The 21,513-nt window shown below is 42.8% G+C and overlaps 1 protein-coding gene across 12 annotated transcripts in view; it reads left to right on the top strand.

The window, feature by feature from the left end:
• fars2 (phenylalanyl-tRNA synthetase 2, mitochondrial) overlaps positions 1-20,386 on the top strand; it is a 509,243-nt gene extending 488,857 nt beyond the window's left edge. For 11 of the 12 annotated variants that reach the window (XM_041183492.1, XM_041183490.1, XM_041183493.1 and 8 more), the window contains one exon: positions 19,581-20,386. In XM_041183492.1, coding sequence (XP_041039426.1) covers positions 19,581-19,676 — 96 coding nt within the window. In that variant the 3' untranslated portion in view covers positions 19,677-20,386. Of the gene's footprint in view, positions 1-1,827; positions 1,966-19,580 lie in introns of all 12 variants that reach the window. The other variant, XM_041183484.1, reaches the window with a different exon arrangement.
• Positions 20,387-21,513: the final 1,127 nt, after the last annotated feature.

The raw sequence follows: 21,513 nt of genomic DNA, 5'->3' as shown, positions 1-21,513 counted from the left end.
TATATGTTAGTTTCAATGATGTGTCCCCATCTCTGTCACACATGGTGTCAGGCTAGCAGAGCTGCTTGTTTGTTTCTTGGGCTGAATTCCCCTGCTAATGATCACACTCAAGATAAATTTGCTTATTAAACCATATAGTTTGCCAGAACAATCAAATGATCACTAATAGCCTGACAATTTGTTTACTTATGTAAATTACTTGTTAAACTGATAGGAGGCACTGCAGTTCTGTATCTGATCAATGCTTAACAGATAAGCATGAGCAACTAGCTGTGAGGCTCATCTGAACAGAAAAATCAGTAAGAGGGAAAGTTGCGGATACAAGAATTAAAGTCAAGTGTGACTGAGAAGTTCAAGCTAATTGACATAAACATTGTATTAGAAACAATGGTTTAGAGAGAATGGCTGCAGGAAAACTGCAATCACTACAAGGCGATTTTTAACAAATTCACAACAGTTTCTTTGAAATATGTAAAATCGTGATTTTTAAATCTGTTTTGACACAATTTAGGAAAGATGTCAAGACCCTGGAGCAGCTGCAATGGAGATTTTTTTAGAATGCTACCAGGAATGATGGGCTTCAGTTAAGAAGAGAGGCTAGAGAAGCTGAGATTGCTCTCCTTAGAGAACAGAGGTTTAGGGGAGAATTAATAGAGATGTTCAAAATAATAAGAATTTTTGAGAGAGTACATAGGGAGAAACTGTTTCCAATGGCAGTAAGGTCAGTAACAAGAGAACGCACATTTAAGATATTTTACAAAAAAAAACAGGCGTCAAGAATTCCTTTTATGTGATATGTTCTTATGATCTGAAATGAACTGCTTCATAGGAGGACTAATGGGATAGCTCTTTCAAAGAATTAGTACAGGCACAATGGGTCAAATGGTGGGGTATATGGGTCATGGAGCAGACTGAACATAGCTTGGTGCCCACTCCACTCAGTTCACAATTTATTTTGTGTTAAGAGGTAACAATGTTAAACAGTAGGTTTGTGTGGGAGAGGATGGGTGGTCATTGTATGAGAGAGTCACACCAATGCCATTCCTGGCAAGATGCTACAGGAAACACTGGGTGGAATCGTCCCAGATTTGCGCCAAGTGTGGTAGCGGGCAGATAAAACAACGTTTTACCTGCCGGCCACAGTGGCAGCTTTTCACACCGTATTGTCCCAAACCTGCCACATTAATTGTGCATTCTCAGGAAATATGCAATTTCCATGGCAGACAGGCCATGCCATCACCTCGCCACTTCATCATGCCAGGCACCATATTTAAAGTCCAGCTGCGCGCACATCTCTCAGTGCTTCTAGCCCATGACTACTGCATGGAAGACAGGATGGCCCCAAAAGCAAAAAGACTGCAGCCCACAGGTTTAGTGACACATCCCTCAAGATTAATTTGGATGCCATGGAGTCCCGCCATGATGTCTACTACCCCCACTATGGCAGGAGGAGGGGCACCAGCATCGCAAATCCAGCATGGGAAGCGGTGGCAGCGGTGGTCAGTGCCTATGCCCTGCAGAAGAGAACAGCCACCCAGTGACGCTACAAGATGAATGGTCTCATCTTTTCCGCCAAGATAATTCACTTTTCTCATCACTCTCAACTCACACACTTACAAACCCATCACACATCCACAGGGATCTCGCACTTCAAGGGACAACACCACTAACTCTCATACATGCCCTCACATCTCCCTCAGGCTCATATCCTCTCAATCTCACGTCCTCAACCTGTCCATGGCTCCTGTCCATGGCTTCGCTCACCACGAAAACATTCCATGCACTACCATGTGTCCTGTTCACACTCTCTCATCTGTTTTCATGCAGGAGAAGCTGGCTCAAAGCAGGAGGGAGAGGTACCAGACTGGTAGTGGAGTGGCCCACCTTCGGCCCCTCATTCACTTTGAGGAGTGTGCCATTGTGCTGACCAGTGAGGACATGGACCGTACCTGCGATGACATTGAGGTCAGTGGTAAAGATCCTTGTGTAGATCCTTCACCACATCATCCCTCTCTCATTGCAAATGTGAGTGCTCTCTCTCCTGCTTTTAACACTGCTGCCATGCACTACTTATCTCTACTTTGGTTCACACGGAGCTCTGCCAATCAACTGACGCCCTCAGCCAGCCAGTCCCTCAACTCCATCCAGGTCCTCACCTCCAGCCAAGAGGACACCTCCTCCATTGAAGAGCTGAAAATAAGCAGCCTGGAAGGCCCATCACAGCGCTTACCCACACCCTGCACCAGCGTAGAGACACACACCTCGGTGGGACCTAGATCTAGAGCAAGCTTGGGTTCACAATCTGGTTGTCACTGTACGGACACATGTCCGCAGCAGCAGGAAACAGGCTTGTGTGAGCTCCCCAGCACTCGGACTGCTAGGGATCAGACATCTGTGAGGTCCGAGTCCGATGACAAGCCTCTAGGTTTGGCCTTCCAACTCATCCTGGAAAGTCAGCAGAAGGCGGGGGAACATCACACAGAGTTGTTGGAAGCCCTCAACAGAGTGGCACGTGAGTCAGAGGAGTGCGACTGCCTGCTCTCTGATGAAGTGGTGCCCAAATGTGCATGTATAAAGGCGTCCGTGGGAAGGATGGCAGGCACCATGGGAGATCCTGGTCCAGCAGAATGCAGAGATGTGTGCAGACCTGCACTCCATCGAGAGATCCGTTTGTGAGATCCTGCAGTGGCAATGCGAGAGGGAAACACGGCACCTCGACGTCCCTCCAGGTGCTCATTCCCCTCAAGGAGCCAGGCTGGGACCCCCGGGCACCTAAAGGGAGGAGGAGTGGCAGCTAGACAGCCTTGGGTCAACCTTTTGGAGCCACGTGTTAGCACTCTCCTACGTGCTTTCGATTTGGACAACGTGGCCTGGATTCGCTTTTTTGTCAGCTCCCTCGTCTTTTCACCTCCACCAGTTACCCATTTCCTTTCTCCCATCACAGTTGATACCCCGGCATCAACTTCAACCTCCCTTCCATGACCTATCAGCCTATCAAACATTTTCCTTCAGGGATGTCCAGGTGAATGTACACATCCCCTTCCTTCCTGAAAATCCCACCCCCATTCACACTCACCTCCCTGACCTCCTCCTTCCCACCCCCAGGGTCCTTGTCTGCCTCACCAACCGCCCTTTTCACAGGAACCCAACTTTTCCTTCTACCGCTACCGTTGGACCCTCACCCTCCCACCCTACCGCCTCACTCTGCTCTCGGTCATTCTCACCATTCCTCCATACCGCGCCCACCCTCAGCTCACTCCCCAGGAGGCAGTCATGGACCCATCAGACCCCTCCCTTGCACGTTCACCAGGATACCCTCCCTTCCGGACCCCTTCCCCCTGGAACCCCTTCCTCCCTGGGAACCCCTTCTCCCCTTTGGGCCCCTTTCCCTCTCTGGACTCCTTCCCCCACTGGAACCCCTTCTCCCCTCCAGACCCCTTTCCCCTGGAACCCCTTCCCCACCTTAGTCCTCACACCCACCCCCAGACTCCTCCCTGCTTAGTCCACCGCCCCCCCAACTTCCTGACTCTCAGAAGCACTTAATTCTTCCATCATCCTTAGTTCTTCCCCGCTTCTGACTCCTTCTTCCAGCCTTACAGCTTCCTCCAGCCTTACTCCTTCCCCCTTCCTCACTCCCTCAGACACCTTCACTTCTTCCTCCAGCTTTACTCCTTCCCCTTTCCTGACTTCTTTCTCCACTCTTACTTCTTTCCCTCTCCACACTCCTTCCTCTCCCGGACTCCCTCCCATCTCCACACTCCTTCCTCCCCTGGACTCCCTCCCCTCTCCGCACTCCTTCCCCTCTCTGAACTCCTTCCCTTACACCTAGCTCCCCAGTTGCCGTCTTCTCCCCCGTTACCCCCTCCTTCCTCTTCTCTCTCACCCCCACAACCTCCCCCAGCACCTTCATTCCCCCTACAACCTCTCGCCCCTGACACCTTCAATCCCCCCCTCCCAACCTCACTCTACCTGAGGCCTTCATTCCCCCCCTCTCAACCTCAACCCCCAAAAACTTCATTACCCCCCCAAACTCACACCCTCTCAACACCTTTTCCTCTCCCAGTTGATCGTAGACCTTCCTCTCCCACCCCCTCAACCATCATCCGTTGTGAGCATCAATGGTGACTTTCCAACTTCCATGAGCTGCTTCTCAGCAGAGCCATGTCCATGAGAATCCACCCAGCATGCCAAGGACATTCCTCCAGGATCCCATTGTTATCAGGCTCCAGTATCTTCTGCTCCTTGGATGTCCACCTGGTGGTAAGTCCTGACTTCTGCATGTCACAGTTGTCAAGACATGTTCTACACCGGAGTGTTGCTCCGCCAACGTGGACGGACGATCCAGCGAGGGTTGGGTGGGGGTGTTGGGGGTGGGGGGGTGGTGGGGGGGCGCAGGGGGCGGCGGGTGGGTGAGTCCAGTGGGCTGGCTTTATAATGGTATGCTAATGTATTACAATGAGGTTCCCGACGTCCGATGGCAGGGAACGCGGCATGCCATCAACAGGCTGAGTGGACAATTGCAAACCGGTTTCATAACATCGTGAAACCAATTTTTGGCCTATTCACCATATTGTCCACTCGCCACTGAACACGCTCGATGCCAACGGGCACGGAAAATTCCACCCACTGGCAATGGCCTGTTTTGTGATGTTCATATTGTGGCATTGGCTATTCAGTCATTTCTCACTGCAGAGCTGTCTGGCCAGGTAGGCAAGGAAAAGATGTAAGACTGCAGAAAAAGAGGTGAACTTAATCAAAAAATATAAAAAGAAAGCTTAAGAAAATGATGACACATGTTCTTATTAGTATTAATTCAGTCAGTTAACAATGGCATATCTGCTCCTAATATGGGAATATTTGGCACCTACCTGAACCAAGAAATCTACAATTTATTTAGGAAGATCCTGGGATTAGAATTGCTGTCACTAACTGTAGATTTTTTTTTATTATTATTCAAGGCATTGATGTTGTTCATCTTGCTGCTGGATGAAACATCCCTATTGGTGTTATTGTCCTAATAATTTTACAATATCTTTACTTTCATTTTTCTTCAATAATAACCATTAGCAGTAATCAACTTATATGGGCTGCCTGCCACTTAAAGTAAAGTAAGAACTTTGGTTGAGTAAGTCCCATCAGTTATAATTCTGCTGGTTATGCATGTGAGGAGAAAGTGAGGAAAAAATAGGATAGATTTGCCCTACTGCAGTGACCATAGCACAATATGGTTATGTTTATAGAAAACTCCACGAGTCAGACTGCTAACTTTCTCAATGCAACATGGCCACAATTCACTGCAGCAGCTTCCATTCTAATGTTCATGTCTATATGCACCTCCAGGAAGTAAAATGGGGAGGAATTCTAACATTTGTGCATATTTGTTGGCACGACGTACCTGTTAACATAACCTGGGTATTTAACATGCCTGCTACTTTTGACTGTTGTTTCTGCCTCGCATGGTAGCTCCCTCACCATATCACAACATTAGAATGCAGACAAAAATGGGAACTAATTAAAGTGTGAACTGAGTACTAATGTAAGGCTGAAGTACTGTCATGAATTTGTGAGTTTGCTGCCAGAAACATTCAGTCAGCTGTCATTGTGCTCTTAATGTCATTTCCACTGTTAAATGTGTACTATTTGGGAGAGGTTGGGAGATGAGTTCAGATGAGGGGAAGTAGGCTGTATTGAATAGCCCCAAATTGGGATAAGGATGGTGATGCCCAGTTAACCCATGAATGTTGATTTAAATGCAGGCTGGAACGGGAAACATTTTCGTAGTTTGCTGTCCACAGTTGCCTAAGGGAGATGTCTGAGGCTCTCTGTTCAATGGGAGCTAACTACATTTCATTCTCTCATGCCAGAGACCAGACAGACTGAGTACATGACTTCACTGGGATTGTAGCATTCCACATATTGCGGGGTGTCATTGGCTGCTCATGTATTACTTTGCGGGTGCAACATAGTATCCCTGCCATATTCCAGAACTGATAGGGGTTCAACTCTCTCAAAGTTCAGCTGGTGTGTGACTGTAGGCTACCAATCATGCAGGTTAATGCCTGGTATCCTGGCAGCAGTCATAAAACCTTCATTCTGCAGTATAAAATTTCATCCACACGTCACCTCCACAGCCACTGGCAGTGCAGTCCTTGTCCTGCTCTAAGGTTGAAGTTGTGACTGCTGAACATGGCAGATTTCAGTCAGGACAGGCTTAGTGAAGGGTAAGCATCTCACACATTGATGCACACTGATTGACATTAAGCTCTGTCTTCTCCACATACATCTGGCAGACAATAACTACATGCGCACTAACATCCTTACCAATACGCCGTCCATCATAATTTACAGCAGAAGTGTGTGTGCAAGCAGTGATTACCATTTTGGCTCCCGAATGGCACCCACCGAGCCCAACTTCAGGTCCAAAGTCTTTTTGGCATTTGGCTGAAATTTTCTTTTAAGGCAATACAAAGAAACAGATTTAAAAACAACCCTGTGGTATCTAGAGGCACAGAAATGGTTCATTTGTTTTATTTTGCTTTAACACCTCAGAGGAGAAGCAGAATTCTGGGATTCTGTTGCCAGCTCATGCATCAACAACTGGTGGTAGTAATTATTTTGGCATGTCGCAATTGTAAGACAATGACCACTGTAGGTTCAGATTAAAGTGTTTAATATATTGCAAAAATCATTGCAGAATAGTTTCCTAATTGTTAGTAACTAGTTCTGGTGCTTGTTCAGGATATCAGTTGTGGAGCTATTTGCTATAAATATAACTACAGTAATTTAGCGAAGCATAGTGCCAACTTTTTCAGCACTTAATATGGAATGAGGCAAGTTGCAGTGGTGGAGGATTGTTCAGGATCCATAAAGAAAATAATGAGATGAAAAAATAAGAACTTAAAAGTAAATGAGATAAGTGTCTTAATACTGCTGTAATATTCTTGTAACAGGGAAGGAATGTTCGCAGTATTCAGTTAGTCTTGTTCAACTCCTGTGCTGACACTGAAATACGTTCCTTTTCCACCTTAAATTTTTATAGACTTCATCGGCAAAAGTACAAAATAATGCACAGATCTAATTATTTAACCTTACAAAAATTATCCAGCAGAATCTATTTTATATTTGGTGTCCCATTAAATGTTTCTTTGTAACTGTTTCATTATTAAATCTTCTCAATGCCTAGGCTGTTGAAAGAAGTCAGAGAGGAGATAGCAGGGGCTTTGGACAAACTTTATAATCCTTCTTTAAACAATGTTGTGACATGGAACTGGAGAGGAGCCAGGGAGAGAAGGATAACTCAGTTATTATAACATCAATTGTGAGCAATCTTTTAGAATCAATAATTCAAAATAAAGCTATTGGGCAACTAGAAATGCACGGGTTAATCAAAGACAGCCAAGATGAATTTGCTTTTAACCAATTCATGAGTTTTTTGATGAGGTGACCAGTTGGTTCAATAAAGGGAATGCAGTAGTTGTGTAAAGCAGTAGTTATGTAAATAGTGTTTTCAGAAAGCTTTCACTAGGTTTTCTCAAAAAAGGCCTGTTTAAAAAATAATTCAAATATATGAAATGATAGGAAATGCATTGGCATGGAATAAGTTGGTTAACAGGCAAGAAACCAAATTAGGGTGTTGCCCAAACTGGAGGAAGGCTGGAAGAAGTGTACTCGAGGTGCTGGGTAGCTTTTGTGGTCTGCATGTATAAATTATTTGGATTTGATTATAGGGAATATAATCTCAAAATTTACTGCTAATACTGAAGTAGGACTGGCAAACTGATGAGAACTGAAAAACAAAGCTTCTGGAATAAGCTGGGACAATTTTTTTAATCAATTGCCACAAAGGTTCATCAGATCCTTATGTCCCACAGAACAGAAATAGAAATATGAGTCAAAATGGCTTCAAAGTTGTTGTATGAAACTTCTTACTGGCACTTCAAACTTTACATATACTGCACCAAATCTAACAATGCTGGAAGTTCATTTATACAGGTAGTAACTGGAAGTTCGTTCAGCAAAATGACAGTTAAATGATATGGAAGGCGTTCTCATGATATTTATGCAACATTACCAAAGCACTTGCGAAGTCCCATTTAGTTCAGGCAGACTGTGCCCACCAGAAACAGGTACTGTACATGAAAGACATGACACATCTTTGCCCTTTTTTCTGTATGGTGACAATGTGCTCCAGGAACAAAATCAGCCCCTCCTGTTCTTAAAGTATACCGGCAGCAAAAATGGATTTTTAAACTTCCAATGTACTGGTGTTGCAATCGCCTGGCCTAATCTTATCTTCTTCACGAACTCTGTGCTATGAAATATCCTAACTAACCCCGGTCTTTACCTCTCCTTACAATCTACACGATTTTAAACCCAAACTTGGCATCACCCAGTCACCCTATCTCATTTGCTTCATTTTTTCTATCTCAATAGTGCCTGCACTGCAGGCCTTGGTTGTTCAGCTGACTTTTCTCCAAAGGTAGCTAGTGGAATTTAAATTCACTTAATAAATATGGAATGAAAAACTATTCTAATGGTGAGCACGAAACCATTGTCACAAAACCCATCTGGTTCACTAATGTCCTTTAGGGAAGGAAATCTGTTGTCCATACCTGGTCTGGCCAACATGTGACTCCAGACCCACAGCAATGTGGTTGACTCTGAACTGCCCTCTGAAATGGCCTAGCAAGCCTCTCAGTTGTATCAAACTGCTACAAAATCTACAAAAAGGAATGAAACTGGACAGAGCACCCAGCATTGACCTAGTCGCTGGAAACAACAATGGCACACCCAGCCCTATCGACCCTGCAAAGTCCTCCTTACCAACATCTGGGGGCTTGTGCCAAAATTGGGAGATCTGCCCCACAGACCATCTAGCAACAGCCTGACATAGTCATACTCCTTACAAGCAATGTCCCAGACACCACCAGCACCATCCCTGAGCATGTTCTGTCCCATCAACAGGACAGACCCAGCAGAAATGGTAGCACAGTGATATACAGTCAGGAGGGAGTTGCCCTGGGAGTCATCAACATCGACTCCATAAAGTCTCATGACACCAGATCAAACATGGGCCTGGAAACCTCCTGCTGATTATCACATACCCCACCCTCAGCTGATGAATCAGTGCTCCTCCATGTTGGAGGAAGCACTGAGGGTGGCAAGAATACAGAATGTACCCTGGGTTGGGGGATTTCAATGTGCATCACCAGGAGTCGCTTGGTAGTACTACTGACCAAGCTGGCCAAACCCTAAAAGTCATAGGGCAGAATTTTGCCCTTGATGGGCGGGCAGGCCTGACCGACTCGGCAGCAGGTGGGCAGCCGGTCGCCGCCACCGAAACGCCCTGCCGCCATTTTAAGTGGGAGGGCCAATTGAGGCCCGCCCAGCATGTCACCTGATGGGAAGCGCTATGTGTTTCCTGTGCGGGCAGGGCGGATTCGCCAACGGCCAGAGTGCACCCTTCGTGCATGCACGTGAAAGAGCGCACATCACCCTGAGGCAAAGTGCTACCTCAGGGAGATCTCTGAAACTCTGTGAAACTCTAAAAATAGTAAAATTAAAAAATCATTAACATGTCCCCCCTCATGTGAAAATGTCACACGAGATGGGACATGTTTGTGAAGAACACAAACACTTTATTAAAAAAATCTTAAAAGTCACTTACTCGCCTGACTGTTGGGCCCGTGCACCAACCCGAAGTTCACATGGGCCCCTCAAAATCCTGGTTGATTGGAGAGTTAATGGCCTAAGGCCTTTAATTAAAGGAGGGCACGCGTCCCATTGCATAGTGCGCCCGCCGACTGAAATATCATGATGCCGCGCGCTGACGTCGGGACACTCACGTGACATCAGCGCGTGACATTTTAAACGCTGGCATGCGGACTCCGCCACCCGCATACCAGCCAGAAGATTCTGCCCATAGCTGCTAGATTGGATCTGCGGCAGGTGTTAAGAGAACAAAAAAGAGAGAAAAACCTACTTGACCTCATCCTCACAAATCTACCTGTCATAGATGCATCTGTCCATGACAGTATTGGTTGGGGTGACCACCGTACAGTCCTTGTGAAGACAAAGTCCTGTCTTTACATTGAGGATACCCTCCATCGTGTTGTGTGGCATTATCACCATATTAAATGAGATATATTTTGAACAGATCTAGAAACTCAAAACTGGGCTACCATGACATGCTGTGGGCCATCAGCAGCAATAGAAATGTATATAGCCACAATCTGTAACCTCGTGGCCCGGCATATCCCCCACTCTACCATTACCATCAAGCCGGGTCATCAACCCTGGTTCAATGAAGAATGTAGTAGAGCATGCCAGGAGCAGCACCAGGCATACCTAAAAAAAGAGGTGTCAACCTAGTGAAGGTACAACACAAGACTACTTGCATGCCAAACAGCGGAAGCAGCATGCAATAGAGAGAGCTAAGTGACCCCATAGCCAGCAGATCAGAAACAAGCTCTGCAGTCTGGACACATCCAGTCCTGAATGGTAGTGGACAATTAAACAGCTAACAGGAGGAGAAGGATCTACAAATATCCCCATCCTCAATGATGGGTGAGCCCAGCACATCAATGCAAAAGAAAAGGCAGAAGCATTTGCAGCCACATCCAGCCGGAAATACCAAGTGGATGATCCACCTTGACCTCCTCCAGATGTCAGTTGTTAACCAATTCAGTTCATTCTACATGATATCAAGAAACAGCTTAAGGCACTGGATACTGCAAAGGCAATGGACCGTGACAACATTCGGGCAAAAGTACTGAAGACTTGTGCTTCAGAATGAGCCCCACCCCTAACCAAGCTGCTCCAGTACAGCTACAACGCCAGCATCTACCCAGCAATATGGAAAATTGTCCAGGTATGTACACAAAGCAGGATAAATCCAACCCGACCAACTACCGCCCAATTATTCTACTCTCAATTATCAGCAAAGGGATGGAAAGGGGTTGTCGAAGGTACTATCAAGCAGCACTTACTCAGTGATAACCTGTTCACCGACACTCAGTTTGGGTTCCTCCAGGGCCACTCAGTTCCTGAGTTCAATACAGCCTTGCTCCAAACATGACCAAAAGTGTTTAACTCAAGAGGTGAGGTAAGAGTGACTGTCCTTGACATCAAGGCAGCATTTGACCAAGTGTGACATCAATGATTCTTAAAGCAAAACTGAAGTCAATGGGAATCAGGGAGAATACTCTCCACTGTTTGGAGTCATACCTAGCACAAAGGAAGATGGTGTGGTTGTTGGAGGTCAATCATTTCAGTCTCAGGACATCACTACAGTAGATCCTCAGGGTAGTGTCCTGGGCCCAACCATCTTCAGCTGCTTTGAGGTCAGAAGTGGGAATGTTTGCTGATGGTCAGCAATGATTTGCAATGTTCAGCACCACTCATGACTGCTCAGACACTGAAGCAGTCCATGTCCAAATGCAGGAAGACCTGGGATTATTCATTCATTATTCATTTATTATTCAGGTTTGGGCTGATAAGCAGCAAGTAACATTCACGCCACACAAGTGCCAGGCAGTGACCATCTCCAACAAGACAAAAATCTAACCATCTTCCCTTGATATTCAGTAGCATTCCCATCGTTGAATCCCCCATTATCAACATTCTGGGGGTTACCATTGACCAGAAATTGATATGGACCAGCCATATAAATACTGTGGATACAAGAGCACGTCAGAAGCTAGGGATTCTGCAGAGAGTAATTCAACTCCTGACTGCCCAAACCGTGACCACCATAAGGCACAAGTTAGGAGTGTGATGGAATGCTTTCCATTTACCCCACTCTCAAGAAACTCAATGCCATCCAAGACAAAGCAGCCCGCTTGATTGGCACCCCATCCAGCACAATAAACATTCATGTCCTCCACCACCAAAGCACAGTGGCAGAAACTTATCAAGACTCCTTCAACTGCACCTTCCAAACTTGTAATCACTGCCACCTAGAAGGACAAAGGCAGCAGATGCATGTGAACATTGTCATCTGCAAGTTTCCCTCCGAACTACACACCATTCAGACTTGGAAATACATCGCCATTCCTTCTTGGTCACTGAGTCAAAATCCTAAAACTCCCTTCCTAACAGCACTGTGGGTATACCTACAACACATGGTTTGCAATGGTTCAGGAAGGCAACTCACTACCACCTTCTCAAGGGCAATTAGGATGGTTAATAAATGCTAGCCTAGCCAGTGACACCCACAAACCCATGAATGAATTTTTTAAAGTATTCATTTGTAGCACATACTTGGAAGAAACTAAAATACTCAGCACTGTTTTCAGTTTGTCAAAACTACTACTGCAGTCCTCAAAAATTGCATGGAGAACTTAAGTAATTATTTTTTCTGTATGATGCCTGGAGCTATACAAGCTGCTAATTAAAGGTGTTTATCCCTCTTACAATTTTGCCGCATGTCATGGATTGACAAATATTGACTATCAGGTTAAAAATCATTACTGCTTCTGATTCTTGTCTCAGCCAAGCACATAATATTTTTTAAGGGACAATATAAACTAAAGGGTGCAGGAACAGGGAGACTGAGAGGTATATATGCACAAATTGTTAAAGGTGACAGGGCAGATTGAGATAGTGGTTAAAAAGGCACATAGGATCCTAGGTTTTATAAATCAAGGCGTAGAGTAAAAAAGCAAAGAAATTAAGATGAATCTTTATAAAACTGGAGTATTGGGCTGGATTTTTTTGGCCTCCTGCAGGGAATGTTTTCAGCCTGGGGTGGGGGGTGGGGGAGGCACGAAAATATGACAGGTAGCTAGCCCACTGCCTTCCTGTCCAGCCCCAATCCAGTGCCTGTAAAATGGTAAGAGGGCAGGTACTGAAATTGGCATCCCAGCTGACATTTTTTTGAAAATAATTAACGAACAATTGAGGTTGTTAACAAGCCAACTGCCACAAAAATTACACTGCTCAAGCCATAATACGCTTGGCATGAGCAGGTGGGCGGGAGTGGGCAGATGATTTTTTTTAACCCACTTAGCTAAAAGGAGGGAAGGAAGTGGGGTGGGGGGGGTGGGGCTCCATCCTTCAAGTGTGCCCTGTGTGCATTTGGAGCATCTGCCCACCCCCATGATGATACCCACACTCCTCTATATGCCTACTTGCCTGGCCTCCAAAACCCATCCTGCAGCTCCCTCATCCCCTTCCTTCCCTAAAAACCCAGGACTTACTGCAGCCTGAGATCCATTGCTCTTCTTTCCAAGGCCTGCTTGTAGTTCCAGCAGCTCCCACTACTGAGCCCTGGGACTGCTTGAGCTGCCATCCAATCAGATTGGCTGGCAGCTGTCAACTGTGGGACTTCTCCTACAGAGGGAGCAGAAGGTCCCACTCTCTGATTGTTTAGGCCATGCCCATCATGTTATTGCTGCGGGGTGGCCTTTTTTTAAGTCATCCGATTTGGAACCAACTTTTGTAGCAGTAGTTAGAGAGCAAAACCACCCCCATTCCCCCCTGTAAAACATTCTGTGCCCAATTCCAGACATCACACCTTTGGAAGGATGTTAAGACTTTAGGAAGGGGGCAGAAATGATTTATGAGAATGGTCCCAGGAATAAGTCTTCAGTTACGAGGATAGAGTGGAGAAGCTGAGGCTCTTTAAAGAGAAGGTTGGGAGGAGATTTGATAGAGGTGTTCAAATCACGAGGGGTCTAGATAGAGCTGAAAGAGAGAAACTGTTCCCATTGGCGGAGAGGTCAAAATCAGAGGGCACCAATATAAGGTGATTGGCAAAAGAACCAAAGGTGAAATGAGAAAGCAATTTTTTACACAGTGAGTGGTTAGGATTGAAATGCACTGCCTGAGAGGGTGATGGAAACCTATTTAATTATGGCTTTCAAAAGGGATTTGAATTACTACCTGAAAACAAAAATAATGTGAAGGGTTATAAGAAAGGGGCAGGGGAGTGGGACTAGCTGAATTGTTCTTGCAGAGAGCTAACACAGACTCAATGGGCTGAATGACCTCCTGTTCTGTAACCATTTTATGATTCTAAGTCAGACCAAAATTCTCTTGTAGTTTTGATGGAAAATAACATAAAATCTATTTTTTTCCATCTCTTAATTTCAGCCACTCCATCATTCTATCTGTTGTTGAAACCCTCAACTATACCTTTTTCACATCTAGATTCATTTATTCCAATGCTCTCATTATCATCATCTCATCTGAAATTCTACAGTCTACTCTGTCCTACATTGGCTCCTGGTCCCACAAATCCCATCCAAACTCTCTCTAGCCTTTTGTGTAACTCACTCCCAGTCCACGATTGATAACTGTTTCCTTCAGGCACATAGTCCCCATGATGTTGAATTACCTCCCTAAGCCCCTCTGTCTTCCCAACTCCTCCATCTCTCCTCCATGAAACCCAGATCTTAGATCAAACTATTAATCACCCATTTTGACATCTCCTTCTTTGGTTCAGCGTCCAATTTCTTCTGATTATTCCCCTGCGAAGCACCTTAAGGACATGTGTGATAATATTTGACCCAGAAGTAATACATTAAGGAAAATTTGTAATTTTCTCAAAAGGGCTGTGGAATCTGTAATTGTTTTTAAGAATGTTTGAAAGGGACTTTTAAGAGTTTGAACCATTTGCAAAGGGATCAATTATAATTTTCATAGATAATAAGAAATACTGGCCCATGTGACTCTTGACTGGAAGCATACCACAGAAAGGAAGTTAAGAAAGAAGCCATGTGGCTGGCAGACACAAAGGAGCTGCAGACAGAAAAGAGAGCTGTAAGCAAAGGAGCTGGAGGATGAAGGCAATCATCACACAGGTGCAAACACTTAGAGAAACCAGACAGAGACAGAAAGAAGAACACAGAGAATTCTTGTAAGAAGAAGAAGCAAATTACTCTCAGGAAGGGATCAGATCAGTCTTTCTGTTTGGCAGAAAGAAAATGAGCTCTTCAATTGGCTAAAAAGGTCTAAACCCAGAAAGCTGTATGAATATCTCAGAGACACTACAGAGCTGGGTGTTTTCCCAGAAGTGACCAAACTGTGAACCAGGATGCTATTGGTTGGTCAGTTAAAAGGAACTCTGGAAAGCTACGCCATCTGGATTATCGTAACCGAAGGGAGAGAGTGTTCGTAGATAATTGTACCCATGAAATTCAAAGGTAAAACTGTTGTCAGATGGACTCCTTACTTACCCTGCATGAATAAAGAATAGCATATTGTGGAACTTGGTAGCCATGTAGTGCCACATTGATGCGGAGAGTGATGCAGGTGCTTGTGATTGTGTAAAACATATCTTTGTTGTATGGACTATTTAAAGTGAAATTTACCTTTTTATTTGAAGTAGCATCTGCCTGTTAATTCATACTTGATTCATGTTAAAGTAAAAGCTGCAAAAAGTGGAACCCTGTTGATAGTTTCTTCATTTGGTGGGGACAGAGGAGTCATTCAGTAAATAACACATGGTTCTACATTAAAGGCTTAAATAAATACAAGTTGTTGTTATAAGTTAAACTATGAAAAAATACATAAAACTTCAGAATGTTTTAGTAGTGAAAATAAGTTTTGACCGCGTTTAAAGATGCTGAGACTTGCAATTCTCTCTGACTTAAATTACTTTCTTATGTTCTTCTGTGAAATAAAACTGCTGTTTCTAACTATGTAGGGAAATTATTTTGTAGGATTTTACAGCAGAGACTAATTGTGGTAAAAGGAAAAAGCAGCAATGCTGGAAATGTGTGAAGAAAATCCTTGAAACATCTTTCTTTCCCTTTCTTTCTTCAGATTGATCTGCAATGCATTCCCAGCATATGTTTTTTTTTGTTTTTGATTTTGATTTCATTGGTGGTCAGTTGCATTGATAGCTCAGATCTTCCCTCTTCAACCTTAACTTCTAACTCTAGGCATAAGAGGTAGATCTAGAAATTGAACACTGTGGCAACACCATAAAGAATTTGACAACATGTAGTTCTGTGAATCTTTTCATGGGTAGAATTGTTTACCTAAGCGCCAGTTTTCGGTAATCTTCTATGGGTCTTACTGTGTGTAATTGCATGGGAACACAAGCTGTTGTTTTGAGCTACTTATTTTGAATACTTTGGGCTATAGTTTGGTGGGGCAAGGCATCCAGTGGCAAACTTGCTCTTGCACATTTAGGTTTTTAAAGCTTTGGCATGGCAAGTTGCTGAAAGAACAAGCAGATAATGGTGCAGCAATGCAAACAGGGCATCTGGGACCTACGAGAACAGGGTAACCAATAGGATAGCTCCTTAATCAATCAGATTGAAACATTGTGAAATTAACACGGCAAGAAGTGAAAAGAAAACGTAAGTTAGAGTGGGTGAATTCACCGTCAAAACAGGCACAGAAAGAAATAAAGAGAATGAAAGAAAAACTGAATTCAGAGAGAGAGATGAGACAAAAAGGAAAAATATTTTTTTAAGTTTGACATTTTTAGAACTCTGACAATTAAAATTTGAATAAATAAGAATACTCACTTGAAATTGTTAATTTTGAGTGCCAAAATGGTTAATTAGCAATAATTAAGATTTATCACATCATTAAAAGAGTACTTAGACTGAAATGGACAAGATTTAACTTTCTGTGGCGAGTTTAGTTTGTTTTTACTACACAAGCACAGCAATTTCATGGTGTTCACTGCATTTCAATAGTTAACCAGACGGAAAGATGCCATTTTCCCAAATCTAATGCCAAACAACACACCAAAGACAGCAACTTTTGGATTTCCATGTTTGATTGCACAACAGCCTTTGCCTGAAATCGCTATATCATTTCTGTATAAATATTGACAAACGTCATTAGCCTCACTATTATTTTTATAGCAAATAATGAGGCAATATGTAATTTTCAAGATTAACATGTCCTTGTTCTTCATTCTTCAGTTCATGTTTTTGCTGCCACAAGACAAGGCAGGTAGCCTCTTGATGAGGCATATGATACTTCACAGTGTGGAACTCTCTCCATTGTTTATACCCCCTACCTCCACTCTATGCAATCTCCTACTTTGGTGTCCATCAGATTGGCAACTAAACGGATGTTAAATTCTGGTGTTTTAACAGCCTAGGAAGAAATGTGTTTGCGTAATGCCACTTCTATTGGCATTGTGCCACTTACATCGATTCCTCAGGGGCAAGTAACACCGTGGGCCACTACCTGTATGGCTGTATGAAGTTCTTTGATTGATTTCATTGAAAACAATCATCAAAATCCTTTCATGATACCAAAACAAACAGCATTAGCATAATGTATAGCCATAACTATATTAGATGGTCAGCCATTCACATATTCAAAACATTGTTTGTTTGCTCTAGGATCCAAAGTCATCTCTCAACTTTCTGCATGTATCCAACTAAGGTATAAAGCTGACCAAATTGAACAGAATAACACCTAACCTGATGAGTATCAGAAAATGTTTCTTTGGGATGATGCCTTTGAAGTGATATTTTGTTCACAAAGACTGTAAGACATATTTTCTGCAACTTGAGAAAATAGCTAGATCCACCTAAAATTCAAAGTGATGGCTGGATTCATACCAAGCTAATTAAAAATGTAGGCTTTGATTTGAACCTAATCCATCTGACAAGAATGGGATGGGTTTAATCTGGATGCCTGTTTTAAATCCCATCTGATTTTGCTCTCCACTGATTATTGCGCCTGACCCAAACCCACCCATTTCACCATGCAAATTAAATTTCTTACTATTAGAAAAATGAACGGCACTCCATATTCATCATAAATTTTTGATCAAATTTGCCTTTCCCGTTCTGTGGCATTGAGTTCTACTACTAAGTTGCTTTTTAAAAAGAAATATGAACACCCTACTGTACCACTGAATAAACAAACCACTTTATTAGTCAGTAAAAAATTTACCTTGTTATCATTCAGAAACTGGTGATCAGACCTTTGAACGTACATTTAAACACACTTGTGCAAGATACTACTTTCTACCATGTAAGAGCATGTAGCAATAACTATCAGTTAGTATTGCGGCTAAGGTTCGGGTTTTGTTCCACTGGTTGTTGCGACATATCAAAAGCATCAGTGTATTCTGGATTTATCTTGAACCACCTAACAACGAAGAATAGAAAAATACATTTGTCCTGCCTTTTAATTGTGTAGTAACACCAGGTGTAGTCAGATGCCTAATAGTCTAATGAAGTTAGTATCACTCGATCATTTCTGGCTCACCTAATGCCAGTTTGTGAGGTGCCAGTAATACTCAACTAACCATATATATTCAATAACCATCATATGATAACATATTTCAGATCCTTTAATGACTGAGTGGGTAAATGAGTCATGCACACCAGGAAGGCTGAATTGCATAAATGTGATGATGTACCAGAGGAGTAAATTATGTCTAATGGGGTTCAGGTACTTTTCATATTAAACTCAGTCAGTATTTAAAGAGAGTCTAGCAGTCAGCTCTGAAACCTTCTTTCCAATTGTTCTTGGAACGTGGCTGATTATGGCAAGACCACATTTATTGCCACATCCCTAGTTGTCTTGCAAAGATGATAGTGTGCCATGTCCTTGAACCACTGCACTTACCACACAGGACTTGCTGTTTATTGACTTGTACATGTTCTCAAACCCTTCCCTAGAGTTGCAGGCAAGAATGAGCACTATTAAAGGCTTGGAAGTTAGAACTCACCCACCAGCATGGTCTAAAATACACAAACCAAAGTAATAAATATAAAAAGGTTTGCAATATTCAACATGTGACATTTGGGTTCGTTGCCCTCAGCCAAAGCAGCAATGGGGGAACTACAATGCGCCTCAATGTATTTCAGCAAGAGAAGGAAAAAGATCAATCATGCTTTCTCTTTTTGATAGCTATCTATATAAAGGCAAGTTGCTGTACTACGGTGCAGTAACCCTAATGTCAAGTAAGGACAGAATCTGGTTAAGCTGTGATAAGGCTATAGTTAAATGAACTGCTAACACTCATTGCCAGATTTATACATGAAGAATAGCTTGTTGGATGAGGTTCAGTCATGCTTGTAGGCATCTGTACTTTGGTGTACAGGAGTAACCTCTTTTGGAATTGAAAAAGAAGTAAAAAGAAATTGGGGAGAAAAGGAAAATATCTTAATTTGATTTTCATTGTTCAATGCTCCAAATATAGAATAAACCTTGATTAAGTTAATTTTAAGAAGTGATGGTCTGTTAAGAACTGATATGCTTTATGATTCAGGTGGTTGAAACGTCTCTGTACTAAATAGGTTAACAAATTGTTCAAATATTGTATTCAGGGATTTGACACAGTGTATTAACAAAGGTGCTAAAAATAGAGCACAAATTCACAGAGCAAGTACGGGTGGATAATAAATCGGCCCTTGCAAGGCTATACTCTGAGAACTGTGCCTGCTTGGCAACTCCACATTCACAGTGAAGAAGAGAAAAAAGAGTTGATTAATTATTCCAATCAGTTTATAGCAAAACTGTGCAGCATTCACATCACTGGACTAGAAACAAAATCGATCCCATATCATTATGTGTGTAATTGTCTGGCAGGTTGGGTGTGTACAGCCTGCATTTGGAGTTGATGAACTGATGGTTATTTCTCTGTCTAGGACTGGAAAGGTCAGCCATTGCTACAGGATTACCTACCGCCACATGGAACGAACATTGACCCAGGAAGAGGTGCGCACCGTTCATCGAGCAATTGAAAAAGTGACCATGGAGACAATGGGAGTAGAAGGCAGATTTTAAAATCAAGAACATAATGATTTTTTCTGGTTTTGCTGAAGCCTGCCTGTCAGTTTTTGTCGTGCTCAACAAATGATGAAATACAAATGAAGTGCAATTCAGGCTAAATTTGATTTTGGTAAAGCTCAGCATTTTGAATGAATATGTCTGCTATTTTTTTGTGTGTGATTTTGTGCAGAGACACCAGCCTTCATTTGTAAAACAGAAAGGTTTTTCTTTAGATTTTATGCTGTGGTCCATATTAATTGGCTCCCAGGAGTTAAGCTACTTCAGGAAAGTACCCGGCATGTCATCCATTCATTAGACCAAATTAGGCTTCTACTGACATCGTTTCCACATCAAGCAACTTGATAGCAGCTTTCCTGGTATAGAAAGAATCAGAAATATTTGCTTTCATGTGCAATAAATTATCACAATAATCAATGCAGGAAAAAACAGAACACAAATATGTCAATTGGGTCTAAACAATCCCAGTAGGATCATTTATGCCTTAAAGAGCCTTTCACATTTGGTTGATTCTGTTGTTTGAACCTGTTTGGGATAGATTTGATTTTATTACTTTCTAGATAATAAGAAAATAAGCACAAAATTTTATGCAATTGCATGATCATCTTAAGCAGTTCAGAATCTGTAAAATACTGAAACGTATTTAATAAACGGACAACTCAAATCTAAGCATTTCACTCGAGATGTATGTAATGCCCCTAAACTTCTTCCAATCTCCTCCCATAACTCTGGTGAGAGATCAGCATAAAATCCGGAGAAGCAATACAAACAGCTGAAATTGGCCAATTCCATAATTTCTCTGGGGATTCCACTGATTGCCATGAACATTACATCATGCGATTGTGAGAAACCGTTGGAAATTGAACTTGTCTTGTCAGTTGGTAGCGCTCGCCTCTGAGTTAGTAGCTTCTGGGTTCAAGTCCTGTTCCAGGGCTTGAGTACAAAAATCAAGGCTGACACTCCAGTACAGTACTGAGGGAGTGCTGTACCATAGGAAGTGCTGTTGTTTGGATGAGATGTTAAACCAAAACCCTTTCTACCAGCTTAGGCGAATGTTAAAGATCCCAAGGTATTATTTTGAAGATGAGCAGGGTAAGTATCTCTGGTGTCCTGGCCAATGTTTATCCCTCAATCAACATATTAAAAAACATATTATCTTGTCATTATCACATAGCTATATGTGGGAGCTTGCTGTGTGCAAATTGGCTGTCATATTTTCTGCACTTTAACAATGACTACATTTCAAAAGTACTTTTGACAGTAAAGCACTTTGAGACATATGATATTGGTCATAAAAGGTGCCATATAAATGCAAGTCTATCTATTTTTTAATTGCAGGCTAATGCCACTTTGACTTTTGGCCCTTGGAAAAGACTACTGTTATAGGGACGACTACTTCCCTGCTTAATACTGCCATGCCAGCTAGAAAATATTCCACCAAGAAAATATATAACCAGTGGAAGGAAATTATATTATACTGGTGCAGTTTCATCTAAGTGCTTCTGGAGGAGGTGGTAGGGTAGTGGTATTGTCGTTGGGCTAGTAGTAATCCAGAGACCCAGAATCCTACCATGGCATATGGTGAAATTTGAATTCGATTAAAATCTAGAATTAAAAGTCTAATGATGATCATGAAACCATTGTCAATTGTTGTAAAACCCCATTTGGTTCACTAATGTCCTTTAGGGAAGGAAATCTGCCATTCTTATCTGGTCTGGCCTACATGTAACTCTAGACCCACAGCAATGTGGTTGACTCTTAACTGCATGTAAATGGCCTAGCAAGCTGCTC

Source organism: Carcharodon carcharias, chromosome 3, assembly GCF_017639515.1.
Source record: "Carcharodon carcharias isolate sCarCar2 chromosome 3, sCarCar2.pri, whole genome shotgun sequence".
NCBI classification, from domain to species: Eukaryota; Metazoa; Chordata; class Chondrichthyes; order Lamniformes; family Lamnidae; genus Carcharodon; species Carcharodon carcharias.
Note: the sequence above shows the minus strand (reverse complement) of the source record. Positions and strands in the feature narration are given on the sequence as shown.